Raw genomic sequence first — 21,121 nt, 5'->3', positions numbered from 1 at the left:
AGGGCTTCTTAACGAATCTGGGAAACGCGGCCATCATAATTTCTCGTCATATTCCACTAGATGGCGAAAATGGACAATTCCGATCCGATGTGCGCTTCTCTCCTCGGAACTGTGCGTGTGGGCACGAGCAGGTCCTGCAAACCCGAAATCGGATTCTTCAAAAAGCTGTTCAGGGAAGGGAGCGAGTAGCCTAGCCTGCCGCACAATTCGCGTCCTGCACATGTATGGTACAGGAAATCTAGCTTTCAGACAGTTGGATGCTCCAAGAGGTTTGACCATTGACGATTTTAGCAGTGGGCCACAGCTTTATAGATTTATTTTCTATACAGATGTAGCACTAGTCAATATTGTTTTGTTTACTTTGTAATTTTTTACCTGAATTGTTTTTGTTGCTATTTGACGGGTGATGACTAGTTCCCGGCGCTTTTTACGCATGACGGACCTCGGACATTACGACATTGATGTGTCAGAAAAAAAGGTTTGACAAATGTGTAAACTATAATTTCGGAAGGCTTACGACCGGTGTGCCACTTCAATTCGGTTTTTAGAAAAATAATCACCCACAATGCGGGTAATTCTGTTTGCCATCACATTCCTTTTTTCGCTCAAGCTTGCCGTGGCCGAAATACGGCCGAAGTGCTCACTTAAGTGCGATGTAAACAAGTGCCCCAGCCCAAGCTGCCCAAGCGGGTATGTCCCGGACAGGTGTAACTGCTGTCTGGTTTGCTCCCGGGGTGAAGGCGAGTCCTGTGGCCATAAAAACGACCTCCCATGTGGGGACGGATTGGAGTGCAAGGTTGCGGCGGGGAAACGGCGTACTTCAAAGGGAATGTGCAAATGTAAAATGGGTTACAAAGTGTGTGGCAGTGACGGGAAAACGTACGGGAACGTGTGTTTGATGAAGGCGGCGAGCCGGAAAGCTATGCAAAAAGGAAGATCCGCAGTAACTCAGGCTCTCAGAGGAGTTTGTCCTTCAAGCACAGGTATGTCACTGTGTCTGGGATTAACCTCATCATTGGTTTAATGGTAACACAAATATATTGTAATGTAGTTTATGTCCAAGCCTTGAAGAACTGCTTTGTTCATCTTTTATTTAGATGTTAAAGTCACTGTTATGAAGTAGCCTTGGTTATTGAACCTAGGTTCAATAATTCCCCTGGGTATTGAATATCACTGTATAGCTGGGATGCAACAAAAGAAGTGGTCTTTCCCTCTTTCCTTCCCCCTCCACTGCCCCACCCTCCTCCTCATCCTTTTCCTGCTCCCTGGATTTCACGGGGTCTTTATTGAGATGCTAAACCAGCCCACTAACACATTGCTGTAGAGATCAGAGATCTACACACTGTCAAAGACCAGGAAGTGCTTTGGTGCCCCTCCTAACACCATGGGGATACCCCTCCAGACAGGAAGCACTGTTGTTCTTTTGTGGTTGAACCATGAACGAACCGCCTTTGATCCTGCCCTGATAGTAGCGGACCCTGTTTGTGTGTGTTCGCTCCCTGCCTCCGGAAGGGAAAAGATGGACTGATTTCAAACTTCTGCAATTTGATAATTGCTGTGAAGCTGCCTTACTGAACCCAGTGTAATCGTTGTTATAGTGTATGTGTGTGTGTTTTGATGGAGTGGGTTCTTCTTGCCAGTATAGGTCATGCTCCTGTCCACCCCAACAGTCCTCGCTACAGGTTCAACTTCATTGCTGATGTGGTGGAGAAGATAGCCCCTGCAGTCGTCCACATCGAGCTGTTCCTCAGGTCTGTGTGTGTGTACATGTCTGTTTGCATTCTACCTAATCAAAGACCGATCAAGATGAACTTCTTTAAATCTTAAAAATGTCCCTCTCCCTCCCCCTCTCTGCCCACCTTAACTATCTGTTGCTTTCTACCCCTCTGTTCCTCTCTCCCCCCCTACATGTGGACCCAGAACACCAGTAAAGTGTCTCTCTCTAACTGTCTCTCTTCCAGACACCCTCTATTCGGCCGCCATGTCCCTCTGTCGAGTGGGTCAGGGTTCATCGCGGCCGACTCAGGCCTGATCGTAACCAACGCCCACGTGGTGACCACCACCGCCGCGGTAACGGGCCGTCCCCAACTGCGCGTGCAGCTCCATGACGGCAACGCGTACGAGGCCGCCATCAGACACGTGGACCACAAGTCTGACATCGCCACCATCAAAGTCAACGCTCAGGTAACGATGGTTGGAAGACACGCACACACATCTACACAAACACACACAAACAAATTCCTCTTTCTACTCTCTGAAATAATTAACCCCCTCACTCTTTCCCTCAAGCTCTCTCTCTCTTTCTCTCTCTCTCTCTCTCTCTCTCTCTCTCTCTCTCTCTCTCTCTCTCTCTCTCTCTCTCTCTCTCTCTCTCTCTCTCTCTCTCACACACACACACACACACACAGACAGATTTACACTTTCCCTGTGTGTGTGTATGTGTGTGTATTTGAGCAGAAAAAGCTCCCCGTGTTGGCCCTGGGTCGGTCAGCTGACCTCAGGCCGGGGGAGTTTGTGGTTGCCATCGGCAGCCCGTTTGCTCTCCAGAACACGGTTACCACGGGGATAGTGAGCACAGCCCAGAGAGACGGGAAGGAGCTGGGCATCAGAGACTCTGACATGGACTACATCCAGACTGATGCTATCATCAACGTGAGACCTCACACACACTCACACACACATAATGCACACACAGACGTGTATAGAATACATGGAATACATGCCTGTTCTCACACCCATATGTGGAACACTAACACACTAACTCTCACTGTCAGTCACTCACAAACATACACACAAATAACACCCACACACATTAAAAATAATTGATTGTAATATATTCCTTTGTTTCTATGTCTATGCGAAGTATGGGAATTCTGGAGGTCCTCTGGTTAACTTGGTGAGAGTATCCATCAATCACTCTGCCTGACCGTGTGACCAATACAATTGTTTGTTAACAATGTGGAGGTTTGATATCACGTGTGTGCTTTGTGTGTGTGCGTTTGTGTGTTTGTACATGTGGTGTGTGTGTATGTGTGTGTGTGTGTGTGTGTGCAGGACGGGGAGGTGATCGGTATCAACACTCTGAAGGTAACCGCGGGGATCTCCTTCGCCATTCCCTCCGACAGGATTCAGCGCTTCCTCTCCGAGTCTCAACACAAGCCACACAGAGGTCAGGGGTCATCGGCATCCAAAAGAACACAACTTTATTAGTACCTGTTACAATGCACAATGTGTCACAATAGACAGCCACCATTTGGACTTCTAGGAAAGTATCACTCTAATGGTTTAAAGTTTGCTATGGGTTTTCTTTCTGTTGCAGACAAAGCCAGACTGCTGAGTGGACACTATCGTATACCAGAACCACAGTCTGATGCTGGTGAGACACCAACACACATACTGAAAAGGGGCTGTGTCCATGATATGATGAGCTGATGTGATGTGTGTGTGTGTGCATGTGTGTATGTGTGTGTGTGTGTGTATGTGCAGCAGATGGGACGACAGGAGTGAAGCGGCGTGTCATAGGAATCAAGATGCTAACCATCACTGAGGCGTGAGTGCCGTTTTGAACTGAATGACTGACTGACTTACTTACTAGTCATCTTTAACTGACTGGTGATATTTGGTGATATGTGGTATTTGATGACTGGTGTCATGTGTCTGTGGCTGACTGTGTGTGCATGTGGGTGTCAGTCTGGTAGCAGAGTTGAAACAGGAGAATCCAGGCTTCCCTGATGTCAACAGCGGAGTCCTGGTCCACCAGGTCATCCCAGACTCTCCTGCTCACAAGTAGGTGATTACCCCCCCCACACACACACAATCATAATGATTATAACATTTCAGTTGCTTCCTACATTATATCTTAACCAATCAGTGTGCTGTTACTTATTTGCATACTTTAAGGTGTGGGATCAAGGCCGGTGATGTCATTGTCAACCTCAATGGCCATGTGCTCAGGACCATTGACAACCTCCAAGAGGTGTTGCTAGGAGATGCGCCCCTCCTGCTGGAGATACGCCGCGGCAACGACGACCTGCTGTTCAACATCGAGCCTCATGTGATTAGGCAATGAGCGAGCAGTGCACCATGGGATCTGTAGTTTTACAATATATAATATTGGTACCTTTTGGGCTGGACTCAATGGATGATATCAAAACTAGAGAGAATGTTTCTGAAAGAAAATGTAACGCATAGTTGCTGTTGTGAACATACTAAACCTTGACACAGGGAGAAAGCTTACTTTTCTGTAGATTAAAACAGTCCCTAACACGTTTGTGAATTTTTACTTACTCTTTTGTCAGATTCTTTAGTCATAAATTAATAAAATGTTCAAACAAACCGAGTTTTGGAGATCTGTTCTTTTTCCGTGTGACATGAACTAGTTACTTTGCAAGGACAGAAGGAAAAAAGTGTGTGTGTGTGTATGTGTGTGTGTGTGTGTGTGAACCATGCCAGCCGTCTGAGAGAGTATTAGCTGTCCAAAGCCTATTTGCTGGGTGAGAAAGTGGCATGAGGGCACTGTAACACAGTAAATGGCATTACTGTGAGTACGGTCTTTGGGCAGCCTGTGTGTGTGTGTGTGTGTGTGAGGTTTGTTTAGCTTCAGGGAAAGTTCGTCAGAGGCTAAGAGGAGTGTGACTAAAGAATTGTAAACTCAGCAAACGACCTTTTGTGCAGATGTACACCAGCTGTTGGACTCACACACATATTTGGAAAGTTCAACAAGGTTGGAAAGATTCATGTTCAAGTCCAAGTCAACTGGTGTGAAGGGTTCAGACGACTGAGACGGCACTCTCAAGCTGCCAGAAAACACCAGATATTGCTCACAAGCAACAGCTAGCCTATTTATTTTATTGTGAGCATGTGTGAATTATGTATGTAGGGTGTGAGGTGTGTGTATTGTGTGTGAGTGCATGTGTGTCTGTGTGTGTTTTGGGTGTATGTGTGTGTGTTTGGGTGCATATGTGATGGTAAGATATAAATGGGTTTTATGTATGATGCCCAGTCATGGCTGACTGGTCTTATAATGTAGGAAGACAGACAGACGCCTGGCCTGGGTCTGCCATGCCAGCTGTGCCCCCTGGTACCGATGACCCCCTGGCGCTAAGGAGTCTTGTTGACTCAACATTTTTGGATTTAAGATGTTTGGGTAGGAATCGGGTGTATGTATTTATATGTGTAAGAAAGAGAGAGAAAGTGTGTGCGTTTGTGTGTTCGGATAGTGGGCCGTTTGAGACTGGATGTGGTATTTTCTGGTCCTGCCAAGGCACATTCTCACTGCGCTGCTGCAGTTTACTTTAGGCGGGTAGGAGTTATGGCCTTATATAGTGCCGTCTCTCTAGTCCTGTCTATTTCTATGCTGGTGACCATGAATGACCCGTCAATCTGTCAGTCATTTTGTCAAACCAGCATCATACTATTATATGACTGTTAGACAGACTCATGATTGAGGTACAGTGTTATCGTGGTATATGCAAATTATATAATCATAAACCAACAACAATGTATGATTAGTTTTTTACTCTGCACTTTGAAATTTAGCAGAGGTTTTTCCCTTAGCAACGGCGGAAGTTTTGTATTTTGCGCCATCTAGTGTGCAGAGCCTATTTTTCTGCAGTACTTTCCAATTACCACTAGATGGTAGTGTTAGCCATAGTTTACGGTCGTCCTTTCCTGACGTGGCAATGTGCAGTCACTGTACTTTTCTGAGGATGTAACCCATAATTATGTCTGAGAGGGTGTTCTTTTACCCTTTGGGTGGTCATGATCTCACATACACAAAGGATATTAAAGAGAGAGAAGGAAAGAGCGGCGACTGGGAATGCTCCCTCTTTCTCTTCCTACCTCTGTCTCTCTCCGTCTCCTTCACTCTCTCACACACACCAACTTCAGTTCCCTCCCCTCCCCTCCTCCTCAACTCGAAATGAGGTTGTCCAGGAGACAGGGAGCCTCCCATGCTGCTCTTACAGCCTCACAGTGCTCTGTGTCTGGGTAAAGGTTGAGGCAAGAGGGGGGCAAGGAGTCACAAACCTCCAAGACGATTCGTCACTCGGTACTCGGGAGTCATCTTTAAACCCATGCTACATTGAGACCATAATGGTACCATTATCTCTATTAATCACACATGTATGTAGAATTGTGATTTAGTGATTAGTGATAATTGTGAGACATTGCATTACATCAGCAGTGTTGAGCTTGTTAACATTCAAATATGTTTTCATTGGCTTGGCTGACAATGGTCATTTATCTCAGTCATGGAAGATGGAATGTCAAGAGCAACAAAAGAACATGAACAGACCTAATCAGTGGCTCAAACCCCAGACTTTAACAAGACTGGGTTGAGGAGATGAAAATAGTCTTTTGTGTCTTTCCCCATGTGAACTTTCATGGTAGGTGTGATGGCAGCAGTGTCACTTTGACACCGATGCACATGACAGCAGATGAATCACCCACACTCACATACAGATATGATGGGATTCAGGGCTAGTGGATCTGTGTGTGTCTGGAAAAAGGGGACATCATTAACTGTAAGTCTTCATTTCATTTTTTTTTAGGTCTAAATCTGTGTTTGACACTATCAGTGATTAAAGATGTAAGTGTTTAAACAGTAACCAACCACCAGGCTTTGGGGACATTTTGTACAGGTCTAGTCTTTTTTTCTTTTCTCTTTTTGTGTTTTTCTCCCTCTCCCTCTCCCTCTCCCTCTCCCTCTCCCTCTCCCTCTCCCTCTCCCTCTCCCTCTCCCTCTCCCTCTCCCTCTCCCTCTCCCTCTCTCTCTTCCTCTTTATTATGCTTCAAATCATGCCCCCATGTATGACCCCCCCACCCACACACATTTGATTGGAAGCAGGCTGAAGTGTCTGTCTTCCTGGCTGTGTGTGTGTGATAGAGATTGGTTTTAATTACAAAGGCTTGTTAAAGTATCTAAGTTATCCTGCTTAAGCTCTACCATGTGTGGGAGAAAAGTCAACAGCAAATTATTTGTGCTAATGTGTATTTTGCAGGCTGATTTACCATAGTGGTGAGGGGGCGCGAGGGAAAGAGGGGGAGAAGAGAGGAGGAGAGAGGGAAAGGAGAGGAAGCATAACTCATGATAAACGTGTTGTTGAAGGAGAATGAGTCTGAGTTACAGTATACAAAACACTGAATCTATACATTACATATGTATATTCTTCGTGTTACCTTTGTTCATCACGCACACCTGAGCACTAGAATTTGTCTGAGATTAATAAAGTCAATTGGGTTGAACTGATTGAGTTTGGGGGTATAATTCCTGGCATTCTTTGGATAGTTTCATGTGGTTTTCGAAAGGGGTCTCTCCTATAGGAAAAAAAATAGTCTCACAGCTGATTGCCAACGAAACTTGTGTGTGTGTGTGTTGCTGCCTTCCAGCCAATCATGCACGTGGACCCAGAACACCAATAAAGTTGTTTTTCACTAGTGGATTATTTTCTGTCTCTCTCTCTCTCTCTCTCTCTCTCTCTCTCTCTCTCTCTCTCTCTCTCTCTCTCTCTCTCTCTCTCTCTCTCTCTCTCTCTCTCTCTCGCTCTCTCTCTCTCCTTCTTCATCTCCTTCAACTCTCCATGCTTATCTTTCTCTCTCTGTTTTCTTTACCACTTGGCGAATATATATCAGATTGTCTTCAGCAGATAGTGGAGGAGATCGGCAATATGAGAAAGAAAGGGGGGGGGGGTAAAACAGGAGGGAGTTGGGTAAAACGGTGAGGCTGCCAGAGAAGAGGGTGAAAAAAGCAAAGGAGGAAAAATGGAGTGGGAAGAAGAAGAGAGTCCTGTGGTAGTCTCACCTTGGGACCCAGGTGCTGCTGGGAGATAAGGACTTCCTGCTTGCTCTCTCTCTCTGTCTCTCTCTTTCCAGTTTCATTTTTTCTTCCTGCTCTCACTGGTCATTTGACTTTCAGACCATGGTCTTCATTTAGCACCATGCAAAATTAATAGAGCTTCATTTTCATTTTCTAATGACACAAAACTGAATAAAAACGTCATTAAATTAGTCAGTCAAAAGAGAAAAGCTTTGGTATGAGATATAATGATCTGGTCAATGAGTTTTCATTGTGGTTTCACTTAAACCCACACAACCTCAAATTATCTCTGCCATGGAGTCTGTGTTGGACGGAGAAAGGTTGTAAAGTGAAACCTGAAATTCATCTGACAGGGTTTCAGTAAACTACAGTTCTGTGAGTCCTGCCCCTTTCTCTTCTTTTTGGTTCAGCTGATGACTCATGCTTTCTGTCTGCCTCACTCCGGGTTTCACATCTCTGTCTCTCTCTTTTTCTCCACAGCTCTCCTTCTCTCCCCCCCCCCCCCCCCTCTCTCTCTCTGGAATTCTGAATAATTTAACACTTTCTCCTTGTGTGTGGGAGTTTATTCAGTGTTTCACAAACCCCAAAGCTTTTCTCAAAAGCCTAAAATCTTTATTTATCTGGAGTTTTGGTTGTGCCAAAAAACAGGTCATTTGCATGGTCAGTTCTTGTGAAAACAAAGTTTGCGTTTGTTTTCCAGACAGTAATCTCACTTTAGACTGAAAGCTAAGAATAGAGAAACAAGCAGAAAGATGCTGTAATAAATTTACTGTACTGTATTTCCCCACTTAGTGACAAGCCATTCAGAGGCTTAACCACGTACCTGGGAAGAGGTGCTCAAAAAGATGGACTGTGTTTTTGGTCATGTTCATCCATTTTCTACTTTTCTCTTCACTCAGAGTGAAGAGAAAAGTAGAAAATGGATGAAGGAAATATCAAAATTCAGGTTCTGTCCTGTCACGTAACTTCCTGCCCTGTTTTTGCTTCGGCTGATATTGATAATTCCATCACGCTGTCATAATCATACACTCATCAATTTGGGTCTCCATTACATAACAACAATGCATCAGCATTGGCAATGATACATGCGTGCACATCAAAACACATATATACTGTATGCTGGTTATATTGTTTTGTTGGTTGCTTCCAGTAGCTTTTATTCTGGTATCTACATCAGTCATAAAACAACAGTGTGCTGCTCTTTCCCATGTTTTTGTACTCCTCTCTCACCTCTCTCGTTTATCCTCTTTGCTCTGTCCCCCGTTTCCCTTCTCCATCCCTTCCTCTGTTTGGGCCCAGTCTTCTGGTGTTGAGGTGAGTGTTTTTTTTCATACAGGTCAACTGTTCCTTTTCAATGTGTGAAAACCTCATGAGGAAGTAAAGCCTGGAACCAGTATAACTCGCCGGTGACAGGTTTACAGTAAAGTACCCATCTATGTTTTTAATAAATTAACGCCTCTTACGATGCCTATTCCAAGCAACACTCAGACTGGCTTAGTGTGTTGATACAGCCAAGGCTATCACTTTATATCACCATCGGCCACATCCTGGTACTGTAAACTTTACTGCATAGGGTCAGCTTAACGCTGTCAGGTGACGCTTGTGTATGTGTGTGTATTATTAATAGTAGGCAATACAAATATGCCACCTTTGAGAAGCGTCGAGCTAGATCGAACTAATGAACTTGAAACTGAGGCAGATAAGGAGCAGATTGCAGTGACAACACAACATGGACAGGACTACTGGCTCCTCTGTACATGTTGAGGAAAGAAAAGGATGGATAGGGATGGAGGGAGTGGAGAGAACGATAGAGAGAGAGATGGAGGGAAGGGAAGAGGGGTTTGTGTGATCCCATGGCAAAAGAACAAGCTGAAAAGTAATCTCTCTCACACACTTTCTGTTTCACACGCTCGTCAACTCTCTTATCCCTTTCTTGACACGCCATCTATTTTTTTCTTTCTTTATTCAACATTCTTTTTTTCTTTCCCCTCCTTTTTTGTATTTTTTCATTTTTAACTGCGTGTCTGGTCCCTCCTCTCTCTCTCTCCCTCCCTCCCTCTCTCTTTGTGTGTGACTGAATGTGTGTGTGTGTGTGTGTGAGGCAGGAGAGCGTGGGTGGTGGTGTGTATAAATAGTCCACTGGCCTCATGAGTGAGAGGGCGCCGCATCTGTAATTCAACGCCAACGCAGGCACTCACATGCCCAGACACACTCACCCACTCACACACACACACACCCTCCGCCCCCCACAACACACACTTCCTATAGCAGTGACTCACATGATTGGGGAGACAGACTGACAGCACTGGCACGTTATATATCTCCATATCGCATCAGCCATGCGGATGATGGTGATGTTGATGATAATGCGATAACCATGCGCTAAGTGATTTCATATTTTCTTTATGTAAAATGGAAGTTTATTGCATTTGATGCACTGCATGCATGCCTACATGGCCACACACACGTATCAGCATGTGAAATGAACATAACATTTCTGTGGTGCCCTCTCTGTGTAGCTAAGATGGTAAAGATGACTTTAGGTTCAAAGAGGACTGAAATAAATTATAGTCATGGGAGCCCCACGGTGCTACCCATGGAGAATTGGTGTTGCCATGGAGATTGTGTATTTTCTTTTGTTCTTTCATAGACTCACCTTTTGGATGCATGTGTGTGATGTGTGTGTTTGTGACTGAGTGAGAGAGAGAAAGAGAGAGAGAGAGAGAGAGAGAGAGAGGGGGGGGGGGGGGGGGGGGAGAGAGAGGGAGAGATAATTCACATATAGCTTGTCAAGTTCAACAAACAGCAGTCATAGCCATTGAATGGCGGAATTCTGTACCTACAGCATTTCTAAGATTTTCCCCTTGGAATTATGTGCATGCATATGGTTCAAAACGTCACATGCGAACTACGGGTCGCACGTGCTCTGCCATTGAGTTCAAAGCGCGAGGAACTGTGCTCACTGCGCATGACCATAGGAAACCAACGCTCTGAGAAGTCGTCTTCGGTTTTTCATTCTGGAGTGAACATTAGTGGTATGTGACCAGAAGACATGTAAACACGAGACCGTTGGCAATGACGCTCGTCGAAGTAGCAAGTCAGTTCGCCTGGAATCTATAGTGACGCGTGCGTAATGGTCCACAACAAGAGGCAAGCGCGCGACTAATTTCAGCACACTGGACACACACTCTGGTTTCTTGCCCATCCATAAGTTATCCACTCGACCTCCAGGAATTGTTTAATTAAGAACTAGTTTTCTGCCAAAATGACTGTTGGTTCTCGTCCTTGTGATCTGCTCCAGTACGCACAAGGAGAACTCCTCCAATTAACCGTTAGTAACTTCATTTGAAAGAGATGAACCTCACGGACATCCTACTGGAAGCTTTCATTGTCGTGATCGCTGTTGTGTCGTTGTTATCGAACTTGTTGGTGCTGCTATGTTTCTCCCAGAGTGCAGAGGTTCGAGCTCAAGTGCCAGGAATCTTTATCCTCAACCTTTCCTTTTCCAACATCCTCACATCCATTTTAAACATGCCAGCTACGTTTCTGGGACTTGCCACAAAGGACAGTCCGTTTGGACACTACTTTTGTCGGGCTGTAAGCTTCGTGGACACTTTTCTCACCACGAACGCGATGTTGAGCATGGCTGCGCTCAGCATCGACAGGTGGATAGCGGTGGTTTTTCCGCTCACTTACGCCAGCAAAATGCGCTTCAGGGACGCGTTAGTGATAGTGGTATATTCCTGGCTCCAGTCCCTCGCCTTCTCCCTCTCGGCTCTGTTGATGTCATGGGGAGGCTACAGCGACACTTACGCTTCGTGCACCATATACCTTAGCGGAGGTCAGAGCGGCGAGGCGGAGTTTGCCGCGTTTGCCGTTTTCACCGTGGTTTTCCACGCTACCAGTTTTGTGCTCTGTCTCTGCGTTCTCTGCTTTACGTACCTAAAGGTTTTGAGAGTGGCACGGTTCCACTGCAAGAGGATAGACGTGATTACCGTGCAAACTCTCTTATTACTGGTTGACATTCATCCAAGGTAAAATTAATAAATCAATTAAAACCCTATCCATCAATAGGGTATCACCCCCTGTCTCACTTACAAGCGCAGTATAATACATGTATTGATGTGTGTTACAGTGTGAAACAGAGGTGCCTTTTGGAACAGAAGAGGAGAAAACAGCGAGCCACTAAGAAAATCAGCATTTTCATTGGTTCTTATGTTCTTTGCTACGCACCCTATGTCATAACAAGGTGAAATTGGCTAAGCGACATCAATTTACATCTATTTGTTTAGATCAATACGTACATACCCTATGTTTTGGTTACACGCTCAGCCTTAAACTTGTGTTCGTTTTGGATGACATAGATTGTCCTATAGAAAATGATAACATCGTTTTTTAAGTTTATTAGACTCTTTATTTCAACATGTAGGTTGACGGAGCTGTTCCCTCACGTACGCATCGACCGCCGGTGGGGCATCGCGACCAAGTGCCTGTCTTACGGCAAAGGCGCGTGCGACCCGTTTGTCTACTCGCTCCTGAGGCAGCAATACAGGAAAGTCCTCGTTAACGTCACCCACCGGGTACTAAGGAGGGACCAGTATCCGTCTCCCGGGCAGAGCACAAGCAGCACCTTCGACACGGACCACGAGGGCAACATACCCCAACCCATACAATTAGGCTACATGAAGCAGGTTCACAACTTCAGACCCACAAATGACAAATAACAATGTAGCACCGCGAAATGTACAGTAGGCCCTTACTACAGGTGCCCAAAGGGTGTGCACTGGGAATTACCTTTTTGTTTACAAGATTTTACAAGGGCTTTTTTTAATGTTGTGTGAGATTTAAACTGGTTATGTGGACTTTAAACAGGACAATTTTCCCTTGGATTAAAGGGATACCAATGGCCTATGATTTGTAAAGTCGTTGCTTGTTTGTATTATAATAAAGAGACTACACGTGTTGTGCTATTGTCGCTAATGTATCGCTTAATTTTGCAAAAATACCTAAACGCAACCCATGAATTACTCAAAGGAAAGAAAAGGTAGGCTAAGCAGCATTTGCAGACAACCAGACAAACGTCATGGACTTCCTGGGAACCACGTTCCTAAAACGTGCTCCCCCACTCGCGACAGGAGTGAAATATGATAGCTGCTGTGTATTCGCGCTAGGCTATACCACATTTGTGCGGACTCCACTTATTTGGTTTAGGGATGCAACATACCCACAACGAGAGGGAAGATTAGCCTACTTAGGAGGAAGGAGCCTCACTACATCTGAGTGAATCGTTTCTCCGAAGGCAATACTGCCACATCACAATGGACAAGGATAACTCAAAGAGTTTGGCAGTTTTCCTACTCTTGCAGATTTGGGCAACAAGTTGGTGCGCCCCTCCAAGATTTTGTGAGCCAGGAGACGAGATTTTGGGTAAAGTTTCGTTCAGTAAACCAATCTGAAATGTTTCATGTTGCAACATAACCAACAATACTGCCATTATGAAATTGACTACCTAGGCTGTAATGTACCAGGATTGAACTGTTTCTTATGCTAGTTGTATGCTAATGTTCTTTGTTAAAACGACCAGCCTTTAAAAAAAGAAAGAATTGCAGACACACTGTTGTTGAGAGTTAGCTATTTCTTATGCACAGTTATGTCAGTAACTAAATAGATTCTGTATCGATGTCGTCTCAATATCATTGACTCTGCTGCCCTCTTGTGGTATATTGATTGTTAATATTAACCACGTGCCGTAGTTCTATGATGGAGGATTTTTATTTCTCTGTTTCTTACAGGACGATGCAGCAACAGTCCACCCGAAGAAGAACAACGTAGGTACACCAAAATGACAAATATGCTCTTTGAATAATATTTTAGCAATCTAGAACAAGTATTGTTTGTATACAATTTATCAATGAGGTTTACCTTTGGCTGTTGTCTTGGCCTGTTGTCCTGAAAAACTGCCAAGGTCATGACCCCTGCCCCACGCCACTAGCTCAGTTAGGATTTGCAATTCTAAGTTACAACAAGATGGAACTGGCCTTTGCTTAGTTTATGTTTGAGAAAAAGAAGTAAAAGGTTAGAGAGTTCAACACATAGTCTTTTCAGATAACCAAGATAAAATCTCTCCCTTCTATGTTTGGCCTGAGGCTTGTTCTTCTTGCTGTGACTCGATACAGAGATTTATTAGGCTGTCTGTCATATAACCTATAACACTGTTTTCCTCACAGCCAAATGCACAGAGATGAACCTGGGATACTGTAATGACATGGAATACTCCAGGTGGGTGACTAAAGAACCAGCCCTTTTTATCCTCTTATCATCACTGTCTTCCTTTATCTCTTCCTCTTTCTCTCTCCCACACACAGTATATTTAGCCTGAGAAGCATTCTCCATAAAATATATAATCAAATTGACATTCAATAACAATGGCAATCAAATCTGACCTATTGAAAAAAAAATCCAATGTTCCAGCACCATGTACCCCAACATCCTGGGTCACCGTACACGCCTGGAGGCGGAGTCAGGCGCAGAGTACCTCCTCCTCAGTGTCATTCACGGCCTCCTGAACGGCGAGTGCTCTCCAGACATTCGCCTCCTCGGCTGCTCGGTGCTCGCCCCGCGTTGCCAAGGCGACCGGCTGATCAAGCCCTGCCGCAGCACATGCGAGGCCGTCCGGAAGGGGTGTAACCACGCCTTCGAGGGCATTGACATGGCCTGGCCCTATTTCCTGGATTGTGACCGCTTCTTTGCCAGCGACCAGGAGGGGTGCCACGACCCACTGGTGGGGCTGAGAGGTGGGTGTCATGGCTGAGCTTGTCTTGTCTGTGGCGGTGAGTCATGAAGTGTCGGATGTCTGTTATTTTAGTTTTGTGTCTGGTCATGTCGGTTGTCATGATGTATCTGGTGTTTGTGTTATCTTCTGATCAATGACCTGTCTTCTCTCTCTTGCTTGTTCTGTCCCCCCCCCCTCTGCCCCCCCTCCAGCGAGACAAGACCTGGCTCTCTCCAACCTCTCCCCAGAGGAACCATCCACCATCATCCAGTTCACCTACCACTCCAACGCCCAGATGTACAGTGTGCTAAAGAAGACTGCCGCCAAGTGCAGCCAGATCTCGCATGTTTACAGCATCGGACGCAGTACGGAGGGCAAAGACCTGCTGGTCATTGAGTTTACCGACAACCCTGGACAACACAAGCTATGTGAGTAGGCGTCAAAGAAATGTCTGACCTTTTGTTGAAGGTAGGATTCTTTTCTTTTTTTCTTTTCTTTTTTTTTCTGTCTTGCCCTTCCCCGCTACTTCTCTTCACCCTCGCCTCACCCCCTCACCCTTTTCTTGCCCTCCCTCCCTCCCTCCCTCCCTCCCTCCCTCCCTCCCTCCCTCCCTCCCTCCCTCCCTCCCTCCCTCCCTCCCTCCCTCCCTCCCTCCCTCCCTCCCTCCCTCCCTCCCTCCTTCCTAACCTTACCAGTGAAGCCTGAGATCAAGCTGGTGGGGAACATGCATGGGAACGAGGTCCTGGGTCGTCAGCTGCTCTTATATCTGGCCCAGTACCTGTGTTCAGAGTACCTTCTGGGAAACCAGAGGATCCAGACCCTCATCAACTCCACCCGGATCCACATCCTGGCATCCATGAACCCAGACGGGTACGAGTTGGCTGCCTCTGAGGTAGAGGATAACAGGGACCCGGACAGCACAGGAATCAGCAACCAGGAAGTAAATACTGTCGCTACGGTCGGCTATCGCTCAACACTAACAGGGACGACTGGGGTTAAATGCCGTCGCCGACGCTGAGGGGGTTTGTTGCTAATATAATAATACAGGCTTGGGTCAGTGAACACAGTATGTAGTAAAAATGTAAAATGCTATAGCTACTTTGGAGGCATTTCATACATTTTTGCTTGTACACTGAAATCAATGGGATTTTTTTTTAAGTGACACACCACATCAAAATCAAGCATACCTCATACTTGATTCTTGATATGGTCGTGAATCAAAAAGAAAGTTTCACACTATTGGGGAAACTACTTCTATCTATTCTATCTTTATACAGTATTTGGCCCAGGCCTGGTTTTGAGGTTGATTTCTTAACAGCTGTTCCAGGATCAGATCCCTAAGGTTGGTTGAGCTGTGGTGGATTGTAAGGGAGACAAGAGATCTGACAGTGGATTAGCCATTAGTAAGCAAAACATCTGTCTGACTTTTTCCTTGGTGTTTATTGTCCTTGATGACTGCTCTGGGATCAAGTGGTTTAGGTACATTACAACATTCTGCAACATCTGTTAATGTTGTTTAGAGTGTTCAAGTGAATAATGTTTGGTTTATATTCAACTATAATACTTAGTCTAAAGGACAGCTATAAATTAATACATTTGGGTAACTTGACCAGTCGGAACTCAAAATGAAGGAACAGGGCAATATAAAGGATTTTTTCTTTGACCTTTTTTTTGTTTGTTTTGAGTTAAACTAAATACACGGAACATTTGAAGCTGAGCTGATCCTAGTTCAGTCATTAAGGGCAAGAAGTAACCAACTAGTGCACTAAGTTTCCTTTCTGAGATTTCTCATTGGTCCAGGCAATTAGTCTGGGATAACACCTGATAAGCATCAATTAACTGAATGATTGCTTCAGCAAGGTTGTGCCGTCTTCCTATGGTCAAACTCCTATTATTTTCCTCTCCTCTCTCTTAACTTGGGAAGCATGTGGGGTTTAAACCTGTCTAAATGAGTAGCGAACAGTATTTACTGGATTCATTCTATACATTTTACCCTCCTCTTTTTTAGACCTTGATCTCTCTTGATCTAAATGCTAGTTTGTTGATACACAGTTAAATAAGTGTTAACAAAGACCCCATGTGTACATTTATGCCAGCACTTTATACTTCATATATATCAGATACTTTCTGCAACATAACTGCATCTCCATCACCACCAAACCTCCATCCTAACCATCACACTGTAAAATCATGATAACGTAAGCCCTTCCATTACCCGTGATGTCAACGCACTCAGGGTCATCTACTTAATGGGTGGACCAACGGTCGAACCAATGCCCAGAACATCGACCTGAATCGGAACTTTCCAGACCTGACCTCGGGACTGTACCGCAACCGCCGCAGCAGGCACTTCCGCACTGACCACATCGCCATCCCTGACTCCTACTGGTTTGGAAAGGCAAGACTCAGCTTTTGTGTTTAATTCATTTACACAAGAAGAAAAGATCCAACCTTTTAATTACGGCTTAAGTGACCCTCTAGACCCTAGCATTATTATCAGCTATTTAGTATCTATAAATTATTATGTTTGCTACAAATATTGATGGCATCATATGGGGTCAGATGGCTGAGCGGTTAGGAAATCGGGCTATTAATCGGAAGGTTGCCGGCTGTGCCAAATGACGTTGTGTCCTTGGGCAAGGCACTTCACCCTACTTGCCTCGGGGGAATGTCCCTGTACTTACTGTAAGTCGCTCTGGATAAGAGCGTCTGCTAAATGACTAAATATAAAATATATTTGACTTTTGAATTGAAATACAATCATTCCTTGACCCTAGGTGGCGCCAGAGACCTATGCTGTCATGAAGTGGATCAGGTCCCTTCCCTTTGTCCAGTCAGCCAGCCTCCATGGGGGCGAGCTGGTGGTCTCCTACCCCTTTGACTTCTCTCGACATCCTCTGGAAGAGCGCATGTTTTCCCCAACTGCTGACGAACAGGTGGAAGGGGGATAGATTTAGTCATGGAAATGGACAAAAGAGAGATTGAACCCAAACACATTGTTTCACTCTTTTCCTCCTCTCCCCTCTCATTTGTCACTCTCTCCCAACTTTCCTTCTTTCTTGTCCAGGCCTTTAAGCAGCTTGCCCGTACCTATGCCGACGCCCACACCAGCATGGCTGACAACAACACAGAGAGGTGCGGGGCCTCCTTCTACCGGACCGGAGGCATAATCAATGGAGCTATGTGGTACAGCTTCGCTGGTGGTGAGTTACTGCACACTACAAGGGCCCAACTATGAAGGAAATCAATCACACTCCAATTACTTTCGTCTCTGTTTTACTCACTTATGGATTTATCCAACCTCTCCAGGTATGTCAGATTTCAATTACCTTCACACCAACTGTTATGAGATCACAGTGGAGCTGGGCTGTGACAAGTTCCCCTCAGAGGAAGAGTTGTACCTAGAATGGATTCGCAACAAGGAAGCCCTGCTCAGTTTCATGGAGTCGGTGGGTCTGCCCTGAGAAACCACGCTGGGATTTGGTGGCCATTTTGGGTCCTTTGACCATTGTGTAGATATGATGGCAGGCTTAGTACTCAACTCCATGTTTTCTGCTATGTACTGTTTGTTGCTTTCTTGTCGATCTATAATCAACAACATTTGACCATAAGTATAAGTACTATTGATTCATTTATTCATTTTTTTTATGCTCATTCCTTTTTTCTTGTCTCCCTTTTCCTTTCTTTGCATACAGGTTCACAGAGGGATAAAAGGAGTGGTGAGGGATGAGGATGGGAATGGAATAAAGGGGGCCTCCATCTCTGTACGGGGAATCAGGCATGACATCACAACAGGTATTATCATCCTAAATCAGTAGTCATGATTAGCGCCAGGATCAGCATGGGGATGAAAAATGATCTCACATTCTTTCTGTGCTTCCTCTCTGCTCCCGTCTTCCTCCCTTTCTCCTGCATCCCCCCTCTCTGCTTCCCTCCTCTCACCCACACCCCTTCACCCCTCTTTCCTGTCTTCTTCATCCTGATCCCTTGCTCTTTCTCGCCGTCCATCCCTTGATCCCTCCTGTCTTCCTTCCCAGCGGAGGATGGGGACTACTGGAGACTGCTCAGCTCAGGGACGTACATCCTGTCTGCCACGGCCAAGGGCTTCTCCAAGGTCAGCAAGCGGATCCACCTGCCCCATCACATGATCAAGGCAGGAGTAGTGAACTTCGTGCTAAAGAAGGTGCACATTCAATCCAACAGTATTTCGCTTAGTTTATTTGTATTTTCAAGTCTAATACTTTGTTAAGTGTGCAATGTACTGTGGATAATTTCATATATATTGTTCTTGATACTAACTATATTTAATTTATGTTGACTAATTCTATTTATTCTAATCTACTCAAAACCATTCCTCCTTTGGGTCACACGCACACACACACACCCACACACACGCACGCACACACACACACACACACACCCACACCCACACACTCACCCACACACATCTTTGCAGGTCCCAGTCGAGCCTGATTTGGACGACCACTTCTTCCCCACCACCGACACATGGGAGCGCTTTGATCCCTACAACCAGTTTGAACGCTACACCCAGACAGAGCTGGGCGAGGGGGGGGTGGAGAGGCAGGAGAAGCCATGGTGGTGGAACTACTTCACCCAGCCAGGCATGCCCACCCCTACCTGGCTCCTACGCAACTTCTAACGATCTCTAAACCCTCCCTCTTCCTAACTACATCATAGCCCTAGATTGTCAACCCACCTATCCACATGAATTATATGCAAATGTAAGAGGAACCTTTTTGAATCTAGACATTTTTTTAAGAATCTAGTTCTAGATTTGGATGAAAGTTCTGGATCCATTAGAACAGCAGTGGTTCATGCTAGCCCAACCAAGTAATTTGCAATATTCTGAATGTATGAACATTGGTGCGATTGCTAATTGGATGCAGATCAACAGAAGGATCAGTCATGTTTAATGCAATTTGTGTGCCTGTCCCTAATGTGTTTTATTTTAATTTTGTACGTTTTCAAATTGAGGGTAGCTGCATTGGAAACTTGTCATGGTGAGGATTTTTTGTTCTTTTTTATTTTACATACTCAGGCAGCTGTTGACTAGATTTTTGGCACATTCTTTCAACGTGTATTAAAGGACATAAGTAATGAGAGTTGAGTTGTGTGTGTGTCTGACCCTATTACCTATTGCGTATAATGAAATGTGCTACTTTTGAACTGAGTTTTAGTGATGGCGTGACTACCCTGAAAAACACTAAGCCATCTCGCTGTTAACTCCCCAAATTCTAGATTAGAAGAAGGAAGGGCATGTTTTTTCAGTTGCCAAATAGTGTTTCTCCGCCAGATAGCGCCAGAGTACAGTAAAACTAAACAAACTACGTTTAACATGAGTATAACACCACAGCTACTTGACACTGGTCAGGGCCAAAATCCCAATATGTACTTAACTGAAGTGCATTTTGGAGAAACCAGGTGTTTCCGAAGTAATTAGTCACAATTGAATTCCATCAGGGATGTTGTTGAATTACGCTGCTATGGAAACGTGTTCTAGAACATTTCTTGATTATTTACCAACAAGCTCTATATGTGTTGAGGGTGAAGAACATTATATTTTTACTTCGTTGGTAAGTGATGAGTTTCCTTGTTGTTTTACATATGCATTCAAGTTTTTTGTCCTCGAATACAATCTGAACTGGACACAAACCATCCAACCATTTAACAGACTCGGCAGAGAAGGTAAGTGTGTTTTATTTTTAAGCCGCGGGATATCAGAATTGACCAGTAGGCCTACAGTAGACTAGCTTTAAATATCTCGTCGTAGCCAACTATTTAAACACCTGCACTATTGTTAAAATATTATTGCATTCTGTACAAAAGCAAACAACAGACCGCATTTTATCTTTTACCACAGTCCAGCTAGCACCTAAGTAGTACACGTGACCCTTGAACTAATACGTGCACTATAGTCACTGTGTATCCATAACCTTTTTCATAATTACAGAAATGTAGGTTAGTTCTCATGTAACTCCATTATTGGGGGAGGGGGGTATACATGGGAGTTTATAGCCTACCATAAACCCGTAATAATGCACCATAATCACAGATGTTGCTGTGTTGTTAAATAGGATTGGCATTCACAGATCCCCTTTTGTCCTGTTCTGCCGTATTAAAACCTAGATCTCTCTGAAGGGTTAGGGGGTGGGCTTATATTGAAAGGTTATCAATACCCACCTGTCATTATTAGGCTATATCTAGCATTAGTCATTCTAGTTTAGTATTGCGGTCACACTCTCCTTGCATACTAGTTCAGTGTCTCTAGGCCATGAAAGTTCGGCACTCTAGTAGGCCTATGCATCACCAACAATACACAGTAAAACTCTGTAGTGCAGCGTCTAAATCTCTGTCAAGCTGAAATACTGTTTGACCTTTAATATCTTGTTGGTCGTAGGGAGGTCCATATCACTGCCAATGCTTTATCGGATCACCCTCACCTAGACCATAACAAATGGCTGTTATTGAACTAACTTGTTAAAGTGATGGCTTGATTTATGTTTAGTTGAAGA

The 21,121-nt window shown here is 44.8% G+C and overlaps 3 protein-coding genes across 5 annotated transcripts; all 3 read left to right on the top strand.

Annotated features, from left to right (window-relative positions):
* The first annotated feature begins 153 nt into the window (after nucleotides 1–153).
* Nucleotides 154–4,332, top strand: htra3a (HtrA serine peptidase 3a). 3 transcript variants are annotated; one of them, XM_047045002.1, is made up of 10 exons: nucleotides 154–983; nucleotides 1,646–1,751; nucleotides 1,962–2,184; nucleotides 2,458–2,652; nucleotides 2,864–2,896; nucleotides 3,055–3,169; nucleotides 3,320–3,376; nucleotides 3,490–3,550; nucleotides 3,691–3,786; nucleotides 3,901–4,332. In XM_047045002.1, the coding sequence occupies exons 1-10, from the start codon at nucleotides 566–568 to the stop codon at nucleotides 4,067–4,069; spliced, it is 1,473 nt and encodes a 490-aa protein (XP_046900958.1). In that variant the 5' UTR covers nucleotides 154–565; the 3' UTR covers nucleotides 4,070–4,332. The 3 variants fall into 3 exon arrangements, with proteins under 3 accessions (XP_046900958.1, XP_046900957.1, XP_046900960.1); XM_047045001.1 differs by having other exon boundaries at nucleotides 3,487–3,550; XM_047045004.1 differs by having other exon boundaries at nucleotides 3,487–3,550; nucleotides 3,691–3,790; nucleotides 3,901–4,323.
* Nucleotides 4,333–10,876: 6,544 nt separating this feature from the next.
* gpr78a (G protein-coupled receptor 78a) lies at nucleotides 10,877–12,719 on the top strand. Its single transcript, XM_047045516.1, has 3 exons — nucleotides 10,877–11,850; nucleotides 11,952–12,065; nucleotides 12,246–12,719. Exons 1-3 carry the CDS (start codon nucleotides 11,171–11,173, stop codon nucleotides 12,538–12,540), a joined length of 1,089 nt encoding a protein of 362 aa, XP_046901472.1. The 5' UTR covers nucleotides 10,877–11,170; the 3' UTR covers nucleotides 12,541–12,719.
* A 211-nt stretch (nucleotides 12,720–12,930) lies between these two features.
* cpz (carboxypeptidase Z) lies at nucleotides 12,931–19,711 on the top strand. The gene is made up of 13 exons (XM_047045758.1): nucleotides 12,931–13,243; nucleotides 13,609–13,644; nucleotides 14,044–14,095; nucleotides 14,288–14,610; nucleotides 14,801–15,016; nucleotides 15,284–15,528; nucleotides 16,825–16,986; nucleotides 17,366–17,524; nucleotides 17,656–17,791; nucleotides 17,898–18,037; nucleotides 18,284–18,383; nucleotides 18,626–18,771; nucleotides 19,045–19,711. Exons 1-13 carry the CDS (start codon nucleotides 13,135–13,137, stop codon nucleotides 19,246–19,248), a joined length of 2,028 nt encoding a protein of 675 aa, XP_046901714.1. The 5' UTR covers nucleotides 12,931–13,134; the 3' UTR covers nucleotides 19,249–19,711.
* The last annotated feature ends 1,410 nt before the right edge of the window (nucleotides 19,712–21,121 follow it).

Source organism: Hypomesus transpacificus, chromosome 22, assembly GCF_021917145.1.
Source record: "Hypomesus transpacificus isolate Combined female chromosome 22, fHypTra1, whole genome shotgun sequence".
Taxonomy (NCBI): domain Eukaryota; kingdom Metazoa; phylum Chordata; class Actinopteri; order Osmeriformes; family Osmeridae; genus Hypomesus; species Hypomesus transpacificus.
Note: the sequence above shows the minus strand (reverse complement) of the source record. Positions and strands in the feature narration are given on the sequence as shown.

Excerpts from the sequence above, each read along its gene's own strand:
- htra3a (XM_047045001.1), top strand. The coding sequence starts at position 566 with ATGCGGGTAATTCTGTTTGCCATCACATTCCTTTTTTCGCTCAAGCTT. Across the intron at positions 2,653-2,863 it reads AGACTGATGCTATCATCAAC|TATGGGAATTCTGGAGGTCC; the intron begins GTGAGACCTCAC and ends GTCTATGCGAAG. Across the intron at positions 3,170-3,319 it reads TCAACACAAGCCACACAGAG|ACAAAGCCAGACTGCTGAGT; the intron begins GTCAGGGGTCAT and ends TTTCTGTTGCAG.
- gpr78a (XM_047045516.1), top strand. The coding sequence starts at position 11,171 with ATGAACCTCACGGACATCCTACTGGAAGCTTTCATTGTCGTGATCGCT. Across the intron at positions 11,851-11,951 it reads CTGGTTGACATTCATCCAAG|TGTGAAACAGAGGTGCCTTT; the intron begins GTAAAATTAATA and ends TGTGTGTTACAG. Across the intron at positions 12,066-12,245 it reads GCACCCTATGTCATAACAAG|GTTGACGGAGCTGTTCCCTC; the intron begins GTGAAATTGGCT and ends TTCAACATGTAG.
- cpz (XM_047045758.1), top strand. The coding sequence starts at position 13,135 with ATGGACAAGGATAACTCAAAGAGTTTGGCAGTTTTCCTACTCTTGCAG. Across the intron at positions 13,244-13,608 it reads GCCAGGAGACGAGATTTTGG|GACGATGCAGCAACAGTCCA; the intron begins GTAAAGTTTCGT and ends TGTTTCTTACAG. Across the intron at positions 14,611-14,800 it reads CCCACTGGTGGGGCTGAGAG|CGAGACAAGACCTGGCTCTC; the intron begins GTGGGTGTCATG and ends CCCCCCCTCCAG.